The sequence below is a fragment of the Melanostigma gelatinosum genome (assembly GCF_949748355.1).
Source record: "Melanostigma gelatinosum genome assembly, chromosome: 12".
Lineage (NCBI taxonomy): Eukaryota > Metazoa > Chordata > Actinopteri > Perciformes > Zoarcidae > Melanostigma > Melanostigma gelatinosum.
In genome coordinates, this window is record NC_136645.1 from 18,078,228 (window position 1) to 18,101,288 (window position 23,061).

The 23,061-nt window shown below is 44.0% G+C and overlaps 1 protein-coding gene across 2 annotated transcripts; it reads left to right on the forward strand.

The window, feature by feature from the left end:
• Positions 1 to 14,836: 14,836 nt before the first annotated feature.
• On the forward strand, positions 14,837 to 17,062 carry LOC306785412 (cilia- and flagella-associated protein 46-like). Of its 2 annotated transcripts, XM_079279779.1 has the most exons (7): positions 14,837 to 14,927; positions 15,036 to 15,149; positions 15,311 to 15,472; positions 15,847 to 15,995; positions 16,481 to 16,551; positions 16,659 to 16,719; positions 17,040 to 17,062. In XM_079279779.1, exons 1-6 carry the CDS (start codon positions 14,853 to 14,855, stop codon positions 16,670 to 16,672), a joined length of 585 nt encoding a protein of 194 aa, XP_079135905.1. In that variant the 5' UTR covers positions 14,837 to 14,852; the 3' UTR covers positions 16,673 to 16,719; positions 17,040 to 17,062. The 2 variants fall into 2 exon arrangements, with proteins under 2 accessions (XP_079135905.1, XP_079135904.1); XM_079279778.1 differs by lacking the exon at positions 17,040 to 17,062 and having other exon boundaries at positions 16,481 to 16,948.
• Positions 17,063 to 23,061: the final 5,999 nt, after the last annotated feature.

The window sequence follows — 23,061 nt, forward strand, 5'->3', positions numbered from 1 at the left end:
TGGCTCATTCAGCAGCGTATGCCCCGCCCACTACATCCATCATTTTCTGAGAGCAAAGGTTTTTGTTTTGAGAGCAAAGGATTTTGATTTGCAGCCAAAAATCCGTTTCATAAGCAAAACTAACTCAGTTTATATATTTTTACTTACAAACTTGATTTTTGATTGCAGTGCGAGAAATGTGTTCTTAAAACATTTTTTGTTTGCGTAATAAAGACACAAATATACCTTCATACTGGACAGTCATACTGGCTTTACTGGAGAACTCCAGCTTTGAAACGGTTGTGACACATTTATGAGACCAGAAGCACATTGAACAGTCCTCTCTAACAACACAACTGTACTTGTTGCTCACTTGCCTTATGTTCCGATAGTGAAATATGAAAAGATAGTTTTTGACATTTTAGTCCATTGCTGCACACTGTACCTTTAACAATACATTGGTGAACAATGTTGCTATTCTTATTAATGAGAGACGACAGTAATTGCAAATCAACCACAGCTAATTGCTTTTTTCCTTTAAGCACGCAGTTTCAATTTTGTTTAATTTAAGGCTCTATATTTATGTTACATGTCAGCTGTGTACTTTTTATGGATAGCTAGCTTTGTTATAGGATAAAGCAGGTAAAACATTAAAAACATTGGCCACCTTGTGCCACAACCTAAAAAAAAGTTGATCTCATGTCCTTGGAGTACAAAAATGTCTGCGTCAGAACTGGGACTACTGGCATAAAATGATATATTGATATTATATTAAAAGTTAAATGTTTTTAACAAGCTTCAGTCCTGATCATCACCACCAAATACTCAATATTCATTTTCAAAATGTTAGCCCTTCGAATGCCAGTTTGTTTACACGATGCCACTGTTTCTTTTATGAAAACAGGAAATGTATTTATTTTCTGTAGACTAACTGCTGGGATATGATAAGAATTAGCAACAACGTTGATTTTGATATATTGCATCAAACACTGCAATGGAATCAAGGACAATTTGCCCCATAGGGCAAATATGAGAAAATCGACTTATTATAGGAGGCTGAACTTCCAAAATGTAACAAAACAATACCTCACACCGTGATGGAAAAATGTAAAAGCATAAGCATTATATGTCCTACATATATTACACCTGGGCAATTAAACCCACAGTCCTGACTGTAAATTGCATCACAATGGCCACTTTTAAATGGACAACCACTTCAGCATGCCGGCAGGATGTGAACGGACCTCTCTCCTGAACATGTTCCAATTCTATGGATGGCTGCCTGCAGTCGAAATCCAAGCATCAAGATGCTTTCGCAAATGTAAGCAATTATTTACATAAATATGACGGGGAATGATGTGAGGCAAAATCCACTGATACTGGACAAAAAGCCCACTAATTATGAACAGTTCAATAGATAAGACACCTCAGACTGTATGGTCTTCTTCCTCCCATCAGGAAACCTGTTCTTACAGGATCTTTGCCACATTTTAAACATTCATATGTTTCATAACAAGTCATATCTTTTAGTTTCATTCCTCTTTCGTTGTGGTCCACCAGTTCAACACTTTGTTGTTTCTTACTACTTAACTTTACCCGCCACGTCTACGTCACAATATCTGGCCTGCAATATGAAGCAGAAATCTACAGCTGAAGAAAGAATCGTATTCATTGCTACTCTATTACTTCATGATACCAACAACATACAAATGATAAAAGTACCTTTGTCTGGTTCCTCTCTGTTCAGGCGACTGTGGAGGAGCTGGAGGGAGAAGTCTCGAGACACAGACGTCGTGGTCCTGCAGGATGGACAACGCTTCCAGAGGCAACTCCAGCAACTTCCTGTCTGCCAGCAACACCACACACATCCCTGGCTCTGCTGCTAATTTAGCTGCACACACACAAGTACACACATTTTCTCAGAACCCATCATTTATTTTAATCTTTAAGATGTTGCTGCCTTTAACCTTTAACATGTATGGCTGCACATCTGAAATCCATACTTTCTAACTGTTGTGTGACTGTTCCAACAATGTAGAGAGTTCATTCTTTGAAAAAAAAAAAAAGAGTTCAGCGGCTCTATAATCTCCACGGCACCTGGTAAAAGTACAGAGTTATCAAGTTGTGTGTGTAAATCGACGTTTATCACATTATATCACATGTAAAGCCACAACACTGGCCTGAAGGGGGTGAACAGAAATCTGCTGATGGGGTTGCCATGCCAATAAACAGATAAGAATCACAGCAGATGTTGGATGTTCATATGATACACAAGACCCTCAGGGTGTCACAGACACAAGAAAGCTCTCAACCAACATGCTCTTCCTTTACCTGAGCTCCCCTTCTCTTCTTTCTCTTTGGTTGTGGTCACTTGAGGGACTGGTGGTGGTGCAGCCTGGGTTCTGAGGGAGGTGAGGACAGGTGAGGATGAGTCGGGCTGAGCTACCTCACATCTGACGACAACATAGGACAGAAATATGTCGAGCCTTTGTAGAGGACAAACCTCCAGACATATACAATACCTCACCTTAAGCATGAGAAGTCAAACTGTGTGAGAAGTGGATTCAAATAGTCTTCCATATCTTGTACAATTTCTCTGAAGTGAGCTCCTAACATTTCTTCTGCAGCAGTTTTCTGTAGAGGAGAAGTAGAGAAGAGGAGCATCAGCAGCTGTAACAAACTATTTGTTTTTTCATGCGGACATCTATAAGCTTGGATGGAAGCAGATACATCTCGCTGTCCAGCAAGCGGGAGGAGACGTGAGGTGATGATTGCAGCGGAGTGAGCTTATTCATCAGGCTTGCTGTGGATAATGTTAATGGAGTGAAAGAAGAGCAGAGGTCTCAACAAGACGTACGCGGGGAAAAGCACGGGGCTCTTCGGCGGCCTCCGGACCGCCCTCGGCCCTCTGCCGACAGGCTTGCTTGCTGAGGGCATGTCTCGTCTCCAGGCCAAAGGCCCGAGTCTGGTCCCTCAGTGCCAGCAGAGCCCGTGGGCAGACTGAAACCTTGGCCACCGTAGAGCACGTCAGGGTACCTGCAGCCACAGCGTTGACACACAATCAGACATGTAATAGTCTGGTAATTGGTCCCCACGAGCACCCGCCCCGCCTCCTCCTGGTCTCTTTGTTAGATCCCTCTTTCTTCTTCCGTCTCATCTTATTTTTTTTACCCCCTCACTGTTTATCCTGTTACTTGTCCCCATTTAAATGCTGACAACAATGCTACGAATAGAAACGTATGTTTCATGTAGACCATGTTCCCCCGGGGAGAGATGGGCAGTATTTCAATTACTTGTATTTGAAATACGTATTTCAATTACTTTGAGTATTTTGTATTTGATAGGGCCGATGAAAAATCGAATGTAATTTGTAACAAAATACTTTAGAGTGGAGTAATTTTGTATTTAAAATACTCAAAATACTTTCTCCACAAATCAAAAAACAGTTCACGAGTTCAGTCTTCAGATCTTCCAGTTCAATGGATTGTCTGTCAAGGTAAATATTTGATCCGAGTGTGACAGATGTCAACTAGCTTAATGTATAATTTATGTCTGGGTCTGGCTACATAGCCTATTGCACAGGTGTCAAACTCAAGGCCCGCGGGCCAAATCCGGCCCGCCACGTCATTTTATGTGGCCCGCGAATCCGCCAGCAAAAAAAAAAAAATTATACATATATATATATATATATATATATATATACACACTTTTTTTCTTTTTTGGAAAAATAATTAAAAGTTAGACTTGAAAATAAAAGTATCCCCATGGTCGAAATTATGAGATAGAAAGTTGAAATCATGAGATAGCATGTTGTCTGTGTACCGACATTAAAACTATCACAACAGGTGGACAGGAGAGGCAACAGCCCGAAAAGAGGTTTTCCAACAATTGAAAAAGATCGACAAATAATCCCAAAATGACCACGAAGAGAACAATTGATGCAGAGGGAAGAAAATGTAATGAAAGATGGGAAAGAGAATACATGTTTGTGCTGCAAGAAAACGGGTCTGTCTTCTGTGTTATGAGGCGTGTCGGTGATGAAGGAATACAATTCACGTCGGCATTTTGACACCAAACATTTGGCCTCCAAGAAAAACATCAAATTGTCCAAGAACTAAAAGGCAGACTGCAATCACAGCAGAATGTATTGACACAAGCTACAGCCCAGAGCATGCTGAAGGTATGTGAGCAGTGCTCCGACCAGATACAGACTTTTACAAATGTCAGTTTGTGAAGAAACACCATCGCAGACCGAGTTCATGAACTAGCAGCAATCTAACAACACAGCTAGCTAAGAGACGAGCAGGTACTTGTGTTTTTAATGAACTGTTGATTAAAGCACAGACAACACGGATACATCATCTATCCATGTTCATCAGACCTGACTCTCAGTGAGCAGCTCTTGGATGTAGCTGCATGCACAGGACGACGACAGGGAGGAACATTAGTGATGCAGAGAGGTGACACAAACAGCTTTGAACAAAGTTATTGTCATAACTTGTGTTTGATATTTGTCTTTGTTATTTTCTTTAATAGTTTGATCTTTGAAAGAGTAATGTGGGTTTCTTAACCCTCAATTAAAATGATTTATGTTATAATAACAGAAATGTGTTTAAATATCATTTTACATTTATATAACTGCATGTACAATATTTTAACACTTGAATAAACAATAATCAAATGCAGAGAGTTATTTAACAATATGTTAGGGAGACGTTAGTTAACGTTATACAGTCTTACAGTTACAACCGGCCCTTTGAGGGCGACCGTGATGCTGATGTGGCCCAGAGTGAAAATGAGTTTGACACCCCTGGCCTATTGTATATACATGGTGATGATTATAATATCAAGCTAGCGATTTATGCTAACCAGCTAATGACGCTAGCATGCTGTCTACATACATGGTGGTTATAATATCAAGCTAGCGATTTATGCTAACATGCTAATGACGCTAGCATGCTGTCTACATACATGGTGGTTATAATATCAAGCTAGCGATTTATGCTAACATGCTAATGACGCTAGCATGCCGTCTATATACATGGTGATGGTTATAATATCAAGCTAGCGATTTATGCTAACATGCTAATGACGCTAGCATGCTGTCTATATACATGGTGATGGTTATAATATCAAGCTAGCGATTTATGCTAACATGCTAATGACGCTAGCATGCTGTCTATATACATGGTGAAGTGATGTTTATAATATCAAGCTAGCAATCGATGCTAACATGCTAATGACGCTCGAATGCTGTCTAGGCTAGTGCATAGCCAGTGTTGAGCAAGTTATCAGTCGAGTAGCTAGCTATATAGGAAGAGGGAGATTGGGAGCTTGTATGTTCATGATAACCTTATCAAGAGACGTCTGACCATCTAATCTTGCACTGAATTACAAGTTATGCTGTATCTTCTCAATGTGGATGTCATAATGCCATATCAATTACTGGCAGATAATATAGTTCACAGTTGGACATCTACTGTCATAGCCTGGCTATTTGTTAAAAAAACATTAAATATCCAATTTATTTTATTTAAAAGGCATATTATGAAAGTATTCTTAGTTTTATTATTTCATACATTCTACAGTTCGCCAGGTGGACAACATGTCTCAGCAAGATGATGTTCAAGAAGGACCATCAACAAGCACAGATGGAACCAAGCCTGTGTCTGCAATCTTGGATGGGACGTTTTCAGTGTTGTCTCTCAAACACCAGATGGAAAGATCCAGGCGGAGTGGAAACTCTGCACCAAAAAGAAGGCAGTAATATCTGGAACTCTTTTAGCAACATCAAATTTCAAAACTCACCTGAAGAGACTTCACCCTGACAGTCTTGATGATTTTGAAAGGCACAAGAAAGAGTGCAGGCCTAATTATAGTGGCAAAAAGACAAACACCCCCTATAGGCAGACCCGCCTTTTTGAACACACAGTAACACAGGGTAAACTTGATTCTCTCATTACTTCATACATAGTGAAGGGAATGCATCCTTTGTCTACAGTTGAACAAACTGAATTTGTTGAATTGATTCAATTGGATTAAACACCAATCTGACAGTGATTTCCAGACGTACACTGCGAAGGAGAATAGACGCAGATTTCAATGCCAAAAAAAGTAATCTGAAAGAGAAACTGAAGACGGTGCAATATGTTTGCACCACTGCTGACATCTGGTCCACTAGTAAGACTAGCTTCATGGGCGTAACAGTTCACTGGATCAAGCCAGATTCAACTGAACGTGAATCAGTCGTTCTCGCATGCAGACATTTCCCAAGTCCACACAACTACAACCGCATTGCTGAGATATTGGAGGAAATCCACTCAGAATTTGGCCTGTCAAATGAAAACATCATTGCAACAGTGACTGACAATGGGTCAAATTTTGTAAAGGCCTTTAAGGAGTTCAACATATCTGTTGTTGCAGATGAAGACGAGAATGATGACACAGAAGAGAATGGACTATCCTTTGTAACCATCAATGCTTCAGAAGAAGAAGTGTCTGAAGGTGCAATCATCCTACCACCTCATGTGAGATGTGCCACTCATACACTGAGCTTAGTGTGTACCACTGATCCTGAGATCAGTGGTACAAAATCCTGAGACCTATTGCAGTAGCCATAGATCGGCTACAGGGTCAGATATCCTGCTACTATGGTGAAGTTATCCCTACCCTTTTTGCTGTGCAATCCAAACTCCATGACCTACAAGCCTCCAACCTAAGGCACACTTCTCCCCTTTTACAAGCCATCTTGGTAGGTTTTGAGAAAAGGTTCAGTAGTTATCTGGAGTTGAAGACGGATGTGAACGAAGCCATCTTGGCAACAGTCACTCACCCATTCTTCAAAATGCGCTGGCTACCACCACGATTGTCAGGAGAAAGGAGGCGAATCCACCTGCTTATGCTCCACTCAGCTGAAGATCTTGGCCTGGTGGCAGAGAGTGAAACGGCTTCCTCCAACCTCCAAGATGATGAGGAAGATGACTTCTTTGTTTTCTCAGCTGAAGAAACTCAAGTCCAGGAAAGTCAGGAGATCACAAGCCACAGCAAAGCTGAGTTGGAGACCCTTCGTTTTCTGGAGGACACCAGAAAAGACCTGCTTTCTCTTCAGCAGTACCCACTTGTCAAGCTCCTTTTTGTTCGATTCAACACAACCCTCCCCTCTTCAGCTCCGGTTGAGAGACTGTTCTCATTTGCAGGAATAATATTCCATCCGCACAGGAGGCGGTTAACGCCAGAAATATTTGAAAAGTTGTTCTGAAAGGCAACTAAACTGGCTGTGATGCTATTCATATGTGATGAATATGTTCTTTTTTCACACTTTATTTTTCGGCTTTTCACCACAGACATTCGGACAACCTCCTTGGGTACATGATTTGTAATTGATTTGTAACCGTATCCCTTATCTTATGGATTGTCCTTTCTGCCTGTTGTTTTTGCAGTCTTTTTGCCAGTAGTTTATTTGCTTTGGGTCCCACCTCATAGATGAATGTGTTCTTGTTGATGCAAAGCCAAAGTTTATGGGCTGTTAAGTCCCATTAATAAAAATATATATATACATAATCAATCAAGTTGTTGTCGTTTAATAGCTTTGCTTAGTTACACAGACATTCTGTGACTGTTCTTCCTTTTTCTGGGGTTCACCAGAGCTTTGTGTACGTTATATAGACCAAACCGTGAGAAAACGGAAAATCCAGAAAAAAATATTTTCTGTATTTCAAATACAAAATACATGTATTGTATTTTGTTTCATTTTCTGGCACCAGTATTTTGTATTTTATTTTGATACATTTATTTAAGGGGTATTTTGTATCAAAATACATTTTGATGTATCTCTGCCCATCTCTGCCCCCGGGGCAATGGGACAAACTAGATGCGGCATAAAAATACATGAATGCAGTAGTGCTGTACTGAAGAGCTCGAAGCTTGAATGGACCAGACGGATGGATGGACAACCCAGAAACATAATGCTTAAGAGGCATAAAAAAGCACGAGCCTCTAACCTGGAACTTGCGTCGTCTTTCCCTTTTGATCTGGAGCTTTGATCATCTCATAGAAGGCCCCGTACAGTTCTGACCTAAACACAAAGACAAGCAAACAATGTATACTGTATACACTACTTCACATGCTTACTTTCAATCTCTTACATTTCAATTACCATAGATCCATCTCTTTCCACAAGTACACATACATAGTTTCTACATCAGCCCTCTAGCGGCAGGTGTACCGCACAGCAGGCCCCTTCATGTCTACAGTGTTCCTTCAGCCTAAAACCTATTGTGACTCATATACCATGAAGCAGCCAGAGGCCGACAAGGAGAGAATTCATAGCAGGGCAAAGAAAGGTGAATGTAGCGAGAGACAACAGACGAGGACAAAAGAGGAATTACCCGTCTTCAGAGTGCTGAAGCAGCAGGACGTTCAGGTTGGCCGGAAGCTCTGAGAGGATCTTTAGGTGGCTGGGATGGATGGTCAGTTGGCTGAAGGCCTGCAAACCATAATAAAGGTGTTTCAAGATCATAAATACAACGACATATTATATCAACTTTTGCCCTTGTTTTTTTGTTTTTCATGATCTGAATAAAATCATTTTAGAAGTGATTAAAAGGTAGGATGTTGGGTTTTAAAGGTTTGACTGTTGCCTTTCAATTTAAAAGTATTTTGAAGACATGCATTGATCTGACGTAGACATGTCAGACACACAACCAGATGATGTGGCAACCGCACGTACTACACACTGTTGGCCAGCTGCGCAGTATTAGCATTATACTTTAAACATTTCAAACATGACAGAATTAAAGATTGTATTTGCTGTAGATGAACGAACACTATATTCAAATGTTAAAGCATATGGAGAATCAGGTCCTCGGTTGTTCCTTTGGTTCTGTGATGAAGCACTGTTTTAAAAAGGCAACAACAAACTAAAAAGACAGAGTTGCAGAATCTCAGGTTTGAGTATTTTACAGCAGCTCTCGACAACAATAGTAAATGATTTACTCGTTACTGTAATTATTAGAGCTGATCTGAAAACAACTCATTTTAGATCTACAAAACCAACCATGTCATTTGTCCGAAAAGGTCACAGATGAAATGATGACATTTCAGTCAGTCCGTGTTAAAACAATGATGATAATATCACAATCAGTTTTCACTTTGTCATGTCGATGATGAAGTGCATTTTTCAATTTCTTCTGAAGACATCATTGTTGCTATTAATAACATAATCAAGCACGAGTCACTGAACGTGCTTTGAGGGAAATTGAGGACTATAATCACCATTGCAGACAGTAATATATCACATAACCAGTTGGTTGATTATAAGGCAACTATTCATTTACATTTGTACTTCTAATATTTACACATTAACATGCTTCTGTGTTAACATTCCAAAAGATTCATCTGCATTTTAGGGGGCAGATTCCTGACGTATGATATATATTATATGTATTATACAGGGCTGCAGATGTCCTAGAGTTTTCACACATAGTAGCTACTGTGTATGTTGGTGTAACTTTGAAGTGTTTTTTGTTGAAGCTCGACTTCAGAAGTGCATTCAGAGCAAAGGCCGTAACAGCACCGATAGTGTGTGTCCGCCATCAAGGGAATTTACTGAGCAGAGTATGACAGCATCCATAAATCATGAGTGGTGGGGGTTGGTGACCCCCGCTACCTTGGAGAGGCGATTGAGGGAGTCCTCCGCTCCCTTCAGCATGCCGCTGGGCCTGTCCTCTTGAGAGAGGAGCAGCTTCCTGTGCAGACTGAGCAGAGCCGAGAGCTGGGACGCACTGGTGCCGGCGCAGGCAGAGCTTAGGACCTCGGACATCGCAGCGACAGCGTGGCAGCTCTGGGGGGAAAAAAAACAGAAGATGGAAGAGGGCGCTGTTGGTAATAGCAGGAATTATAGTGGGTGATGATACCGCAAGGAATGCAAGGGACTGTGATGTGCACAGAGACACCTGTAGGTGTCCTACATGCAGCATATGGACAACTGTTTCATACGATGTACTCTATGTGCAACGTCCTACAGAAACGAGACTCGGGCACATATGATCTGATGCACAATACCTGAAACAGGTGGAGAGGTCCCACGAGGGGATCCCCACGCACCCATCGACCGTCCCAATACCCGCCGAGTTGAATCCCCCGCGCAGACTGCGCGGGCCCCACCCGTTTACCTCTCAACGGTTTCACGCCCTCTTGAACTCTCTCTTCAAAGTTCTTTTCAACTTTCCCTTAAGGTACTTGTCGACTATCGGTCTCGTGCCGGTATTTAGCCTTAGATGGAGTTTACCACCCACTTTGGGCTGCATTCCCAAACAACCCGACTCCGAGAAGACCGGACCCCGGCGCGACGGGGGCCGTTACCGGCCTCACACCGTCCATGGGATGAGCCTCGATCAGAAGGACTCAGGCCCCCGAGCGACACCGGGCAAGCGGTCTTCCATACGCCACATGTCCCCAATCCGCCCGTCGGACGGGGATTCGGCGCTGGGCTCTTCCCTCTTCGCTCGCCGCTACTGAGGGAATCCTTGTTAGTTTCTTTTCCTCCGCTTAGTAATATGCTTAAATTCAGCGGGTTGTCTCGTCTGATCTGAGGTCGTAGTCGAATGAGCGCGTCGCCCGGAGGCGACGGCGTGGCTCCCCCTGGCCGGGGGGAGGCTCACGCTCTCCGTGTCGGGTACCCCGCCGCGGCGGAGGAGGGTCCCGGCCGTCGCCCGCCAGACCCCCGAAGGAACCACTCAGTCCACCACTAGAACGCCACGCAAGACGCACGCTAAAAGGAACGCGGGCAGCGCGGAGACACATGTCCACCGGCAGCCGCGCCCACTGATGCGGGCCCGACGGGCGCCCCACCCGGCCCCCGCGAAGGGGCCGGAGAAGGGGGGAAAAAGAGAAGCGCCGACGGAGGGAGAGGCGAGCCCGACAAGGGCCCCCGCACCGCACCGGGCATCCCGAAGTCTGAACTTAGGGGGACGAAGGCAACTGGTGCCTGCGACTGCCCCAACCGCGCCGACGCGAGCGTCTCCGATTGATTGCAAAGCGACCCTCAGACAGGCGTAGCCCCGGGAGGAACCCGGGGCCGCAAGGTGCGTTCGAATGATCGATGATCAATGTGTCCTGCAATTCACATTAGTTCTCGCAGCTAGCTGCGTTCTTCATCGACGCACGAGCCGAGTGATCCACCGCTAAGAGTTGTATTATTTGGTTCTTGTTTAGGCCAGGTTTCGAAGACAGATTGAAAGGGGGATAACAAACCCCCGGGCGCTCCGTCCCACGACAGGAGGAGACATTGAACCCCCCGTGCTCCCTCCGCAGGAGAGAGGAGAGTTGGGTACCCGGAGGCGCGCGACGGACGACCAGGACGAGGCCGCCGCGCCGCACTAGTGTGAGGTTCCGATTTCCACAAGTTCCACAAGGTATTGACCTGACGCTGCAGGGTCAGACTGGCCATGACACTCCAACATGTTGAGAGCGGCATCAGCCAGGATGGAGGAGGGCAGCTTGTGTTGGAGGCACAGGCTGACGGCCTCAGCCAGTGCCTTACTGGCCTGTGCCAACAGCTGCTGGGCTCTACGCCTCCTCCGCTGCGAAGAGGAAATCACACACACACACACACACACACACACACACACACACACACACACACACACACACACACACACACACACACACACACACACACACACACACACACACACACACACACACACACACACACACACACACACAAGTCTGTGTAATCAATCAATCAAACAGGTAAGGGTTATGTCACCCTCACCCTGTAATCATCCCTCCTCATCATACTGGCTGTTGAAGGATTCTTTCATGAATCGTCTCCAATGTGAGTGATTAATATAGTTTGACGGGAGAAAAGAACTCAGACTACTGAAGCCTCATATCAGCTTCTATTATGCTGTAGAGTGCATTTTTTACACAGAGCAAAGACTGGGGGTTTTGTTGCCCATCTCTTGAACTGGATTTACAACAGGAAGTGAGCTCTTCACATCCAGTATGGACAAGAGGAACAATTGCAGCAAAACTTGGAAAAACTTCTCCTTTTGGTCCAACTCCAAAAAACAACTATTTCCTGTAATCTTTCAATTTAGCCATCTACCCACTGCTGGGTTATGTTTTGGTTTTTTTACATCTCATAGACGTCTCATGCGCTCTCAGTGATATATCGACATCAAGACTGAACTTTGCATTTCCAACTTGCAAAATATGAAAGTGGAAGTCATTTTTCTAAACTATCTTAAAAACATTTTCAGCTGGAGCGGAACTGTTTCTGAATTAGGGCCGTTGTAGGGAAGTCAAACATAATAATCCAGAGCCAGGAGGAGGATAATATTCAGAGAAGTCTTCTGGGATTAAAGTCGCAAATTTACAAGAACATTCAAAAGAAAACAACCTATTTATTTGAGGTATTTTCTTGTAAATTTTCCCTTGCTCCGTTTTTTTTTTCTTGAACCCTATAACGGCCATAATATGCCGTATTAGTTATTCATACTTGATCATATTTCAGAATATCTTTGGTTGAAACTGAGAGGACAATTAAATATTGTATTGTATTGTATTGTAAAGACCTCTCTCGCATCATCAGCCGGGTGTTATTAATGCTTTGCGTTCACATTTGTAGGGAAGAGGCACGGACTATTTCGCATGTTTATGTTTCCATAAGGCGAGAAGGTTCTATGCTAGTTAACAGCAGAACAATCACCTGATTAAAGCTGTCTGTGGAGGTATTCATCTCATGTTGATATGATCCAAATGATACATTACATTTTGTTTCATTGATCTCCATCCAGACACCCAAGTCAAGACTCGACCTTTCAACACCACCTCTTGAATCTTACTCAATATTCCAAAATGTTGCCACATCAACAATATATTCGAGGCTTATTTCATGTGGACAGTAGATCTCTCTGCGCAGACTTTCAATAGGAGAGCGCCCAGAGAGTTACCTCCAGGGGATTTGAGATGTGAGGCTCAGTATGAAGACCTTAGATGAGAGATGAGTCAGAAGTGATGGGGTCACTTGTCAGGAGGTATGTACCTGCAGCTCAGCACTTTTGGCAGAGGTCACCCTCGCCTCTCATCTGATTGATTCTCCGTCTTTCTCAGAGTTCTCCTCCTCCGCGGAAACGGCTTTGGGGTCGGACCGGGCCCCCTCCTCCTGCACAAAGTTATTTCAAGATCACAGAACAATGAGCGTGATTAGTGCCAAATCCCCTCATGATCACAAACCATGAAGACCTGAGCTTCTCTGTCCGCAATTATGTAAGCTGACATCAATTCCTCTAATCACTATAAGCTTTTCACCCCGTGTTGCAACTTTTTCGAGGTTATTTCTCAGTTGGTGTGTATGTGGGTGCATCAGGAGTCCCCAAAAAAATGGGAAATAAAACCTGCGAATAAAATCCCCCAGAGATTTATACGACAGCCTGTTGTTTCTTTCTGGTATGTTGTTTTTGTTGTCACAACATTTCTGAAGGCATAAACAGCCTGGAGCAGAGTTACCTAATAAAAGGAGAAAAAAGATTTTGTGTTTTACTCTAAAAGCATCGTCGGGTGCAGGCAGAGATGTCAGGAAATAAACACCAGGTATGGCAGCTGATGAGGTCACATGACTACAGTGCTGCGATACATACTCTGAACAATGTTAGTTCCTTAGAAGCTTTTAGACCGCTGTGCAGGGAAGGTTTGTGATTTAGTATTGTACTTTCATAAAGAAGGGGGACTAAAAAGAAGCAGATATTTAAAAAGAGGTCGAAATCGAAGCAGCACAGGCTGAGACATCCTGGTGTTTAAAACACTGGATCATTTCCAGTGATACAGCTTAATTGCATTTTTCATAAACTCCCATAAAATAGCCTCCAGAGCCACAACGGACATTATATGTCTCTTCCTTACAACTTTTTTTAGGAATCTATTCCGTGCCATAAAGTTCTTAATAAGGCAACTTCTCAAATCAAAAGATTAGGATCATCTTTGGTCCCCAGACATTACATTACATTATATTACAGTCATTTAGCTTTTATCCAAAGCGACTTACAATAAGTGTATTCAACATCTGTATTCAAGAGAACTACTAGTCACCAGAAGTCATAAGTGCATCTCCTTTTTTAAACAAGCATCTAAGAGCATAAACCAGAGCAAAAGCACAGTGCAGAAACAAACTAATACAACAAGTGCAGCAAACTAGTATGAATATAATAAGTGGTGAGTGGAAGGCTCAGGGTAGTACTTCTTGAAGAGGTGAGTTGTCAGCCTGATGAAAGATGGGCAGCGACTCCGCTGTCCTGACGTCAGTGGGGAGTTCATTCCACCACTGAGGGGCCAGGACAGAAAACAGCTGTGACCGGCCGCAGGGACCTCTGAGCGACGGGGCAACCAATCGCCCCGAGGTAGCAGAGCGAAGAGGTCGGGCGGGGGTGTAGGGTTAGGGTAAAGAAGCAGATTTCTCAACCACCCATGTGAGCATAGCGTAGCGCTATTTAAAAGACTGAGGGGTCCTTTGTATTCTCCTGCTATGAGCCCCGTTAACTATTCCCTGAGAGACCAACTGAACACCCAAATAACAGAACAAGTGGGAACTAATTACAGAGATATGTGCCTCTGCATTTGTTATTCTTAGTGTAATGATGCTGTGCAATTCTACTTCCGGATTATTCTACACATCTGTTAAACGCTTCTCACAGTCAATCTTTCATGTTGTTTTTCCTCTAGAGGACGACTCCAAAAAACAGGATCTGAGCTCAGCGGAAGGCGAGTCCCTGGTGGGAGTACGGGGCGTGTTATTGACGGAAGGTTTGTCGAATCTCAAGGAGGTGCGGCGCCTCGACAGCTTGGTACGAGCGCACGCTCTGCTCGCTGTCATGGCGGACAGGACTTCACCCGAGCACCAGCTTCACCTGCTCAGAGCCTGCGTCTTTGTGCTGCGGATATGGCAGGTAGTGCGTCTCTAACTCTGACAATGTGGACGATGAGGCTGTTGTTCAAATGCGTAGTCGAATGTTTAAGTTGAGTGTGGAGCATGTGTGCACCGTCTGTCACTCCAGGTGTCCATGGGGATAGTTTGGGAGATTTCCAATGAGATGGCAAAGAGCCAGCCTCCGACCTCTGCTGCGTCCAAAAGGGACAAAGCCAAGGACCAAGGCAGAAAAGGGAAAGCTGTAAGTCTTATTGCTCAAACTTCATTTTGAATGGCGTTGATTTACACGGATTAGTGTAAAGCCCTAGGTATGTACCTTCCAATGATAAAGCGGTTGCTTTGATTGGTTTGTCAATAACAGTCATCTAACTTTAATACATCAAAATAATCTGTTTCGACCAGCCTACCCCTGCAGAAGAGAGACCTGAAGCCGTTGTCTTGGATCAGGAGCTTCCTTCCACGCCACAGGACTGGGCTCGCTACGTCTGTCCTGAACAGGCCCGGCTCATCTTCAGAACCAGCGCTCACCCCCACTGCATCAACGCACATAGCATTACAAAGCAGGCAGGTCTCAGAGTCATCACTATACCGGGTATGGTGTTGTCCCTCATTTCAGTCTGGTTTTCAGCATAGCAGGGATTGTGGCTGCTGGTTGTATAGAACTAGGGGTGACACTTGGTGTCGATGTCGCTCTAAGAAGCTGTCCTTTGTTGGTGAAGAGGAAGTTCATTTATTGATCTCTGTGGGTCACATTCTGATGTTCGAAGAGGTTGAAACTTCAGCATTCTGAAATCAATATGTGTTGAGATTGGGTTTGATGGCACCGTGGGCCACTTCCTGTTCTGATAAAGCACCGGATAGTATTAATATGGAACATTTTTCGGCTATGCACGTAAGAATATGGTTATTTCTGTATTTTTGATTTTGTTTGGCTGCAGACTCGAAGCCTGTTTTATCTCGACCTGCTGGAAAAGGAGCTCCACTCCCTCTCACTCGACCACCTGACGCTGCCCATCATGCATCTTGCTGAGACCATCGCTCAAGACCTGTTGGAGAGGAGGAGCCTCTCAGACCTTTACCGACTGAGGTAAGAACACTGGGGAGTTAAACGGGGAAACTCCACAGCTCTTACACGTTAAAGTCCTTTGGGAGTAGTACTGCATGTGAGAGGAAATACACACCCGATCTCCAACCGAACTGTCCGCAGTCCCGTTGCATTGTGGGTAATCTAGATGCCAGGTTTTGACAGGGAAGAGGAATGCATTGGATTAAAAACCTGGTATCTCTGGTTATGCTGCATCGATTTCGATCCTTTTTCTGAACTGAACATTGCATGTTTGAAAATGTTGTCGAAGTGCAATGCTAAAGTTTTTAAATATATTATATATATTTACTTGAATTGAATTGTGTGCCTCTGCAAGATAATGATTTGACTAAAGTCAAACTTGCTTCATTTACAGTCAACCGTCCAAACACAGAACTGATGAATTAGTTACCGTACTTTTAGTTACTTTCAGAAATAATGAAGTGACTTTGTATGTCTCTTGTGGCTCTTTCTTCTCCCCCAATTAGGATTGTGAGGCGCTGTAGTCAGCTGGGTTTGGAGACGCATTCACCGTATCAGGAGGAGCTCCTGAATCTGAGTAAGATCCAAGAACAAGAACAGATGGGGGAAGACAACACGGCCGTACAGATTTATTGCTTGTACATTTAGCTTAAATGACCTGTGATCTCATGTTCATGGTTCCAGGTGCCACAAAGTGATGGCTTTGTCACAGGAGAGAAGAGGCCTTCACAAAGCTTCCAATCAGGTGCTTCTTACAAAGTAGATAGATGGATGTTTTCAATTCTGCTTCAAATCAACTGAAAGAAATGACAATGAACATGTACAACGTTTGACTTCCTCTAGTTGTATTACTTCTAGGAGGATTGTTAGCAATCGCTCACAGGTGACTTATATTGATGGAGATTGACTGTGGTATCGTTCTTTTATTATGTTTCTTTTCTTTTCTGTTGCTTCCGTTCTTTCCCATGGTGGTGTGGATGTTTGTGTGTTGTTGCACTTGTATACAGGATGTCTTTACCATTTAAATCAATAAAAAGTGAATTGTCTATTGTGGTGATTTTTCAGACGGTGGAGGTGGGTGGAATGGCTGGCTTTGGGCGACCGAGGAGTGATGTGTGTGCTCAGGACATCTCACCCCAATCAAACTGCAATTTTCGCAAATTCTGGAAACGCCGTTTTTCTATGACGTCACACATTCCACACCTATTTCGAAGAAGAAAGTCCAGTCTTAACATATTGTTTTACACCAGAAACTGTGAGTGGCCTCACAATATGAGTTTTTCTAATAGCTAGCTTAAATGCTGAACATTCTTTAGCTTAATATTTAGCTTAATATTCTTAATTTAACGTAATTAAACGCACGTTTTGTACTGCAATTGCCTTTTATGGAGTCAAGGAACATTAACAAACACATTTGGCATGAAATTTAAAAAATAAATAAAAATGTTTTACCTGTAGGTCTGAAGATCTGAAGATCTGAAGATCTGGTCTGCCCACCGGGGCCGGGGGTCCACTGGAAGCCATTCTGTCCAACTGGTATTGTTTGCTGTAGGTATTCAACTCAGTTCGCCAACAGTTTGGTTTGGAGGTGATCAGATGTCTGAGAGCTCAATCTTGTAGGTGCAGCAAGTAAACTTCAAGTGCAACTCAGAAACGCCGTTTTTCTATGACGTCACTATTATGCGACCACGCCCCCTCCACTAACGCAGGCATGCGTGTGTGAGAGAGATTTGATTTTATAGTAAATTGTGTAAATGTAAATAGTTTGGACTGTGTGTGTGTTTACAATAGGTGTTTCCATAAATCCGTGATCTGTGATGATAAACTTCACATCATCTTGACCCAGAGCATACATACAAGGTTCAACCAAGAATGAAACATGTCAGCAGTTTCATTTGTGTTGTTGTTGATTTAGATATAACATACTGAATAGAAAGGCAGTAGACATGAACTAAACTAAACTTCAATCACTGCATGCTTCCAACGACATCATGCAAAGATTGCACAATTCATGAAACCCAAATTTATCTCATTTAATTGAGTACCATGTGGGGCTTTTTATTTGTCACTGGATGATACCGAGCAGCCCTCGTCTGTTATTGTATTGCTTTGTGAAGTAATAAAATCTGTTTTATTTTTGAATTGTTATTAATATTCAACTTTATATGCACATAGTGAGAAGATCACTTTGTGGTGCATTTTGCGACACATTTCTAAAAACAAGGGACACTAATGATGCATGTATGTCATCTGGACAACCTCCACATGATGGCAGTATTGTAACTTGATTCACTTTTTATTCACTGATATATTTTTGCCAACAGATGGCACCACAGTCTCACTTGCAGTACTACTAGTAAGAAGCCCTCTTTGCTTCTTCCAAACACAATCATCCCATCTCCCCAATTAAGCAAGACAACACTGTGCGGGGTGAAACTGTAACATTAACTCAGACTGCAGACTGTGTTGAAAGTAAGACAGTATTGTTCTCAGCCGTGACCTCATTTTACACGTTTAATCTGTTGCTCATTATCAGTCGGTGGGATAAGTCTGGGAGCAGGAAGGGTGGGAGAGTCTTCCTCTCGCTTTACTGTCAAACGTCTGTGTGTGATCATAACAATCCAACTGAGAGCTGGACTGAGATTTCTGTCCAGTAGATATCATGCAAATTGAACACTGATTTGAAACGGCGTCTCCCCCCTGAACCAAATATATTTACAAAACTCTCAGTTTAACTGATGTGGTGTTATATTATGAGTTCTGAAAATACGATAAGGTTGTCGTACATTGTCGGATTTTTGAATTATATCAGAAATATGATATTGTTTCCAAGACAAAGACATATTTATAAAGTTTGTCACACATTTATTTGTATTGTGCTCCTCTGTAAACAGTATACATACAGTACATACAGTTTACATGAACATGCTGTGTTCTATGTGACAAATGCATCTGTCTCCTTCTTGACTTGTGAGCAGATGCAAAGAGCTGCTGACGGCTTCCTGTGTGTGTGTGAGGAGCTTCCCAAACCCACCAGCACAGAAGAAGCAGATGGAGACAAACTACGTCCTCTGTGCCGGTGGGGACGGGATGCCCCTCCTCCTCTCGGCTGGTGGGTGGAGCGGGTGGTGTCGGAGGGGGGGAGGGGCGGGGAGGGGCAGGGAGGATGTCATCGTACTCACTGGGTCTCAGGAGTCCTGCCCTGTGAGACACAAACACAAGAGATGAATACTTTTAACTCAACTACACAACCTTTACATTGTTCAATGATGGAATCTTATTCCTGATACTTCTGTCGTCTTAGTGAGGGATTACTTACTCAGCCCACTGAAAGAAAGGTGACCACCGCTCTCCATCTGGTCCTGCAGTCATCCATCCTTCTCATCTGGGCCTGTGGTCTCTGTTGTCTAGGAGATCCAGGATGTTGCTTCCTGTGTTACAGCCATCGATACCTGAGTAAAAGAGACTTGGAAAACTTTTCTTAACGTTAGTAATTTTTACCATACCCATCAGCGCTAAAGTGGGTCAATCCAACGGCCCCAGTGCAAGGCGCTACATGGGGTGTCATCAACCCACCAGCACAGAAGAAGCAGATGGAGACAAACTACGTCCTCTGTGCCGGTGGGGACGGGACGCCCCTCCTCCTCTCGGCTGGTGGGTGGAGCGGGTGGTGTCGGAGGGGGGGAGGGACAGGGAGGACGCCACCGTACTCACTGGGTCTCAGACTCACTGGGGTGCTGAGAGTGGTTCAGTGGTCTGTGGTGGGTCTGGGTCTTCCTGGGATGATGGATTTGGTTGATGTCCACTCTCAGTTGCCCCAGGAGTGAGAAAAAAGCACAGAGGAGTCCTGCGAGACACAAACACAAGAGATGAATACTTTTAACTCAACTGTACAACCTTTACATTGTTCAATGATGGAATCTTATTCCTGATACTTAGTGAGGGATTACTTACTCAGCCCACTGAAAGAAAGGCGACCGCCGCTCTCCATCTGGTCCTGTGGTCCTCCGTCCTTCTCATCTGGTCCTGTGGTCCTGTGGTCCTCCGTCCTTCTCATCTGGTCCTGTGGTCCTCTGTCCTTCTCATCTGGTCCTGTGGTCTCTGTTGTGTAGGAGATCCAGGATGTTGCTTCCTGTGTCACAGCCATCGATACCTGAGTAAAAGAGACTTGGAAAACTTTTCTTAATGTCAGTCATTTTTACCATACCTCTGTCTGATACAAGCCAACATATGGAGGTCACAGCAGTACGCCATCAAGACCAAACTTAAATTGTATCAGAGCAGTGTTTTATCCACCCTATTGTACGGTTCTGAATGCTGGAGAATGACACAAGAAGACCGCAACAGACTATCAACCTTCCACACCAAGAGTTTAAGACGAATACTGCACATTTTCTGGCCAAGCACCATCTCAAATAAAGAACTGTATGACAAATGCCAACACAAAAGCATGGAGACCATCCGAATGAGCAGAAGATGGGGATGGATGGGACATGTGTTGAGAAAAAAATCCTGCTGATATTACAAGAACAGCCTTACATTGGACACCAGAAGGGAAAAGAAAAAGAGGCCGACCAAGCAACACACGGAGAAGAACTGTGGAGAAGGAGATGCAGAGCCTAAACCACTCATGGGGCACCATCCAGCGACTCGCCCAGGACAGACAGGAGTGGAAGACTTTTGTTGGTAAAATAAAATCTGTTTTACCAGATTCTGTGTCCTGTAGTCTTGCTATTGGGTCCTGATCTTGAACTCCCGTGACAGAATCTTCACTGCTAACTTACCTTTGGTTTCTGCGTCGAGCATCAACCATTTTTCAAATGGAAAATCAACAAAGAAGAGATATTTAAAAGCTCTGCTGCAGGCTGCTGCCTATCGCCAACCCCGCCAGACGCAAGGGAAGGCTGTCTGGTGCTTTATCAGTCCTGCCAGACGCAAAGGTTTTACAATTCTGCAGCAAACATGCTGTCTGTCTCAATCAGAGTCGCAGTCTTCAGCCGGCTGCCAGTATCTCCTGTGTGGGGGGAAGCTGAGGCCTGAAGTGGAGGGTGGAAGACATATGTAGTCATCTGCCCGGCTCTTCTTTGTGGAGGGACCGAAGGCTGAAGTGGATGGCGCCGACTCCCTGTCGTCCTCTTCTCTGGTCCTCTTCATGGAGGATCCGAGGCCTGAAGTTGAGGGCGTCGCGTCCTCGTGGTTGTCCTCACCGGTCCTCTGCCTCTTCACACTCGCCTGCTCCGTGTGGTCCTGTTCCCTGCTCCTCTTGGTGGACTCTTCTGACCTCTGGGGGACTGGGGGCGGAGCATCTTGAGGACGTTCCACAACAAAACGTCGAGCGAAACGAACACGGTCCTGTTCATGATCATCTTCCTCCTCATCATCCACTTCCGGAAGGTCATCGCAGAAGTCTTCGTACCTGGAATCCTCGTCGTCCACGTCCTCCTCGTCGTCCGCGAAGAACACCTGAAGCATCTCACGCACATCGCGGAGCACCTGAACTCTACCCACAACGACGAACTCAATCTGACCTGGCTCCCCCTGACCTCCACCCACCACGATGCGCTCCAACTGACCTCCATCCACCACGCCGGGCTCCACCTGACCTCCACCCACCACGCCTGGCTCCACCTGACCTCCACCCACAACACAAGAAATCAGGATCGGGAGACCACTTACTTGGTCATCGTCGTCGAGGATCCTGATGACTTCAGGGAGGCCGTCTTGTGCAGGACGTTCAACGACGTAGTCGACACCAGCTGAGAGGGAAACATTTAAACTGTCAGGATTTCTCATAACATGAAATATTTCTGGATTACATGAAGAAATAATCAAAGTTCAAATCAGAAAAGACGACATAAAGTAACTAGGACAGTACTACACAACTCACAAAGTCCCCAACACACAAGAGGGTTCACCTTTAAACATTTATAGCAAACACAGTGCAGCTCTGCCTCTGTTAGTTTGAACACATAACACAACTATATTAATAATGATAAAAGCAATAAATAGTATTATTGTCGTTATAGATATTATCCTTATTACTGTTATTATTATATGTCCGAAACAACAGAGTAGGGTGAGAGGAGCAGCTGGCCACGCGCTTTTCACACGTTTCTGATCTGGATTCAGATTCCAGCTGCTCACCAGTCAGTCAGCAGGTCAATTAACCGACTGTTGAGTACTCGTGAGCTCTGGACAAAGACGTTTATTTTGCATTTGTGTGGACGAAACGGTCAATGGCTTTCAATACACAGCGTGAACGTATTTGTTGAACTAGCGACGCACAGTGAAACGTGTCTACATTAATCCAACATGACTAACCTCTTTAGTTTACAATTCATTATTCTCCCGGTTTATGAGTTGCATATCACAGAGCGTGGAGGAGATGCAGCCCCGTACAGTTACGGATCGCTCTCTTGTCCCTCGAAAACCAAATACCACAACAACGAGCAAAGCGCATCTCAATGCTAAATGTTAGAGAAATAGTTTATGTAATATGATGACGTCAAAGGATCAGATGTTTGTTCAATAACTCAGATTTCAACAGTCAAACCCACTCCGGGTCGCATCGTGTCCTGGTTTGATGACGTAGGCTACGTCCTGACACGCGCCTCTAATTGTTCCATATGGTTACCATGGTGCACAACTTCAGCATTTATTTAGCCTTTTAATGTTAAAATAGGTAGATTTGATGCCTTCAAACCAAAATAACTGTGTTTAATTAAACATCTACACTATTGTGAACACATTCGACAGACGTCCAGCCACATTTAAGACATTCTGTCACTCGAATAATCAACTTACACGAGTGTCGGTTTCCGACAGGCCTGATAATATAGTGTCAACTGTTCACCTTTCACTGATTTCTAAACTGAGAATGCTTTAAATGCTTTTAAGGGGATGAATCAAAAGGAAAATACGAAAATAAATGTAAAAGTTGTCTTACCAGCACAGCTATGGGCCATCTCTCACAGCGCACTCCCCACAGGTGCTCCTCCTCCTTCAGCCGAAGATATTCAGGCGCCTCTGTTGTCCAAGAGTAGTGACAGTAGTTTCTCCAACAAGTTTCGAAAGTAGCTTTTCTCAA